The sequence below is a fragment of the Erigeron canadensis genome, chromosome 9, assembly GCF_010389155.1.
Source record: "Erigeron canadensis isolate Cc75 chromosome 9, C_canadensis_v1, whole genome shotgun sequence".
Taxonomy (NCBI): Eukaryota; Viridiplantae; Streptophyta; class Magnoliopsida; order Asterales; family Asteraceae; genus Erigeron; species Erigeron canadensis.
In genome coordinates, this window is record NC_057769.1 from 12,266,913 (window position 1) to 12,271,299 (window position 4,387).

The window sequence follows — 4,387 nt, forward strand, 5'->3', positions numbered from 1 at the left end:
CATTCAGAATTTCGTTTACGTGTAATTGTTTAGGGAGGTCGGATGGGTGTATATAATACGGCGAGCTTGCATCAATGGCGGGGGATTTGCCACTGTTGTTGCTGCTGGACTTTTCTCCAGCCATAAAAAAATTATGATATTCAAAAAGGGTTATGTTGTTTGATTTGTTTTTGACGGCTACAATCTAAAGCAGCCAATGGGATTAGTTTTGATAAAATAATCAACCATTCACTTTAATTAATGAAACAAACAGAATGAATTTTGAGTTGGATTGTGACGTCGTAATATAAGTTTTTTTTTGTTTTTTTTTTTTTTTTTTTTTTTTTTGTTTACGATTGTGGCTCTGATACCATGAAAATTGTGATTGGGTTTTAAGTTTTTGGTTCTTGTTATTTTATTCAGAAAAGTCACGATACAATATATAGCCACATATATCTTATGGCCCAAGCAAAAAACTAGAAATCAGGGGACAAACAAGGAAACAAATATTAGGAAACAATATTAATCCTATACTAGGAGATATACGATCCTTTACTTTTAATGAATGGTTTTTCTTGTACTGTACTTACTTTCATAATTAATAGCATATCTCATGTTCAATTTATCAGAAAAAAGCTAAACAATTAACTAAGCAAATTGTAAAATATAATACACAGTATGATTAGTCCATCACAAGTGTGCATGGTATGATTGCGCCATACGTAGTAAAGTACATTTTGTTGTATATACATCATATGTGTTACCAATTAACCATATGGAGTATTTTTCTTTTTTTTGTTAAAAACATTTAGCAATATTATTAATGAAAAGGCTAGCAAGAAGCTAGCAATACAAACAATTCAGAATCCATAAGAACAAACATGAAGCAGAAAAGATGCTCTCCCCATATTGACATGAATGAACCGAAGAAACCTAGCTAGTAACATTGATGATAATTATTTTTTTTTAAATATAAAACCGGATTTTAAATTATAAATACAAGGATATTGATAGTAAATTACTTACATAAATTTTTTTAATAACAACCTTTAAGACTATCATTAACCTATATAAAAAATTTAGTATTTTATATATCAAACTAGTTTTCAAGCCCATCGGATGAAAGGATAGTCCAATATATATATATATATATATTAAAGTTAAATATCAAAATAATAAATAATAAAGCAGATAAAAAATAAAAACATGCACAAAAAAAATTTAAAATAGTAAACCCTTTTGTAGTAGAAGAAAAAGCCATAATCAAACTATAATTGACAAACAATTTATATTAAAAGAAATGAAATATAACAATAACATAACAAATATCAAATAATAAACAAACACGAACAAAATATCAAAAATAAAATTAAAGTAATATAAAAAAACCACATATTTCTTTTGTTGAGAAATTACTTAACTCGTTTTGTTTTAAGTAATTAAAATCTTCTCTGATGGATGGCTAAAAATAAATATAACTTAAATATTCTGGGCTAAAAAATGTAAATTATTGATGAAAAAATATAAATTAATGAAATTTTTTCTACAAATATTAATATAAATAAGTTCTAGAGTAATTAGGAGAGATTATTAGACCTAAAAAGAGATTAATTTTAGGGGTGTCAAGTATGCCAACCCCTTCTTTTAGTTATATTATTATAGACTTCTGAATTTTATATTACAAATACAACTATTTTATATAAGTTGATAACAACCATAAGGATAGTCGATCATTAGCAAAACCCTACATTGATGATATTAATTACTTGAATTGAAGATTATTTATGTCACAATAAGTAATTATTATATCCTTTAATTTTTTTTTAGTTTTCTTTTTGCTTGTATATGTCCTCGCCATATGTTACAAAACTACTCACTAAATATCTTTTGTGAGAAAAGATTTTTACTAAAAGATTGTGAGGTTGTCCTCGCCAAATATTATTGCAAAGACATTTTAGACTTTTGGCGAGTACATCCATCTCACTTAAACATTTTTTTAGTGATATATCAGATTCTCAGTTTATTAAAAGTTGGTATTAATTTCTTTGGTCACTAGACGTTATAAAGCGTTATAATGCATTTCAGAGGTGCCTTAATTAAGATTTGAACATTTAAGAACACTAAAATATAATAAAATCCGATATGGATTCTCAAAACATGCCATGATTAACTTAATTATTTACGATGACCATACCCTTAAAAAAGCAAACAACTATTACCAAGATTTTGAATATTAACACTAATTCACACTTGCATACACTCATAAAGAGTTCGGTATATGAGCTTCAACTCAATACCCTTATGTTATGTTAAACAAGTTTTTATCACTTGATCAACCTTTTATTTAAGTTTAACAAAAATTAACCAAGATCTAGAGTCAGCTAGTTTGTTTTGCTGCAAACTTTCCTAACTTCACCTTGAGAGCCCGTAAGAACCCCAATTCGGGCCATCTTAACCATAGACACACCAAAGTCCTTGAAAAAAGTGGAACCATAGCTAGTAGCTTGAACCATGTAAGCTCTAGTCTCGGGGTCATTAAGTAAGGCTGCATCTGATTCAAGAAGTCCTCTCCTCTTATTCACTAGTTTGTAATAAGAGTCATCAAATGTCTTGAAACTACCCGGGTCTAACTCGACTATTGTGAGTTGGTCTTGTGGTTTGCATTTCAACTTTAGTTTTGCAATATAGTTTGGGTCCATGGTTGGGTCGGTATCACCTTTCCCTGTGAAATTGTAGAGCCGGTTTTCGAATGATGAGCAATGAGACATCCCTATGGTATGTCCTCCTACAAATGATCAAGATCTATTTTACTATATAAGTTTCACCATTAAAATTATTGACTGATTTGATTATGACTTTTGTACAATATAGATTTTTTTAGCTAGCTAGAAAGGGTACCTGATAGAACAACAAGGTCTTTTACACTTAGTCCCCTTAGAGCAAATGATTGTTTCAACGCAGTGATGTCTGCGAAGAATGGTGGCAAACCATTTACTGGATCTATGGGATCATTGAATAGGGACACTTTTCCATCTCGACGTCCAGTTTCTACCTCCCAATATGGTCCCTTGGTCTGTCAAAAAGAACGATAACGAGTCAGTATTGTGATAAGAAATCAGCTTTTGATACTAAAAGTACCATGTTATGAACAAGAAACTGATTTCTAATGAAAATTTGTAAATTTTGAGAGGAGAAAAAATTTACCTCCGCGGTAACATCTCTAGCAACAAGAGCTAAAATGTCAGCACAGGAAACCACGCCGGGACAGGCTGTTTCTAATGCCGTCTTCACTTTATCAATAATGTTGAATCCTCTTAAGCTTAAATTCGGCGGTGAGTATTTCTCTGATTGCCTTGTTGGAGAATCTAATAGAACGGAACCATCACAACCCTGCAATAAATTAAGAAGAGGTTCATCATAACGCTCTTAATTTATATAGTAGTGCATGTATCTAGAGAACAAGATAATTAGATCCATCAATATATATGAAATACAAAAAAAAAACTACGGACCCTAATGAAGCAATCGTGGAAGTTCATTCTCAATAGAGGGCCTGATAAAGATGGCGCCACGGCCATAACATCTTTGATGACCTTAGATACAATCATTTCGGCACGAGGGCATGATTTCTCATAAAACCCTACTTTCAAGCCATAGCTTTCTACATCATGTGACCAAAAGAGGGTTAGGAATATCATTTGAAGCACAAACACCCCGACAAAGTTTATCTTACAACCGGCCATTAAAAATTTCAAATGGGGTTAATTAAGATTAAACACTTTATTTGATGTGATTTTTGAAATGTTAACGTGATCTAGTCCCATTATATAGTGACTAGCTAGAGAGACCCTTGTATTTGAAAATGTCATAGATGTTGTTGTCACCACTTGCATCGAGTTTCTATTATCTAACTCATCTTAGTGATGAGCTAAAATGAGGTGGGAATAAATTAAACTTCAGAATTATGAACTGGCATGGCAAGATTTGCACATAATCAAGAATTTAAAAAGATGATTGACTCAATTAATTAAACAATAATACCAACCAAACCGTTTGAGAAAGGGCAGGTACAGTGGAAAGATTAAGTACATCATATCATATAACTATAAAAGGAGATAAATTAAACATGCATATAAAATGATTAGATTAGATGTTAACACAACCATATAAAAAGTCCTAGCCATCTTAACTTTGACGGGTCAAATATTATATTGTACGGTAGGTATTTATTTTTACAATCCAAACTAGACTACATATACACGTTGGTATTTGAAACAAGAAATGTTGTTAGTAACCTATCATTATCGAATTTGTTGAGATATCAACCATGGTGGACATATATATATAAAAACAAGAACAACATAACGATTTTAATGTAACAAAGCGGTTGACAATAATATTAAAGATT

At 30.8% G+C, this 4,387-nt stretch overlaps 1 protein-coding gene across 1 annotated transcript; it reads right to left on the reverse strand.

The window, feature by feature from the left end:
- Positions 1 to 2,360: 2,360 nt before the first annotated feature.
- LOC122583863 (peroxidase 27-like) lies at positions 2,361 to 3,722 on the reverse strand. Its single transcript, XM_043756238.1, has 4 exons — positions 3,492 to 3,722; positions 3,184 to 3,369; positions 2,878 to 3,052; positions 2,361 to 2,764 (listed from the first exon to the last, which is right to left on the reverse strand). The coding sequence occupies exons 1-4, from the start codon at positions 3,720 to 3,722 to the stop codon at positions 2,361 to 2,363; spliced, it is 996 nt and encodes a 331-aa protein (XP_043612173.1).
- Positions 3,723 to 4,387: the final 665 nt, after the last annotated feature.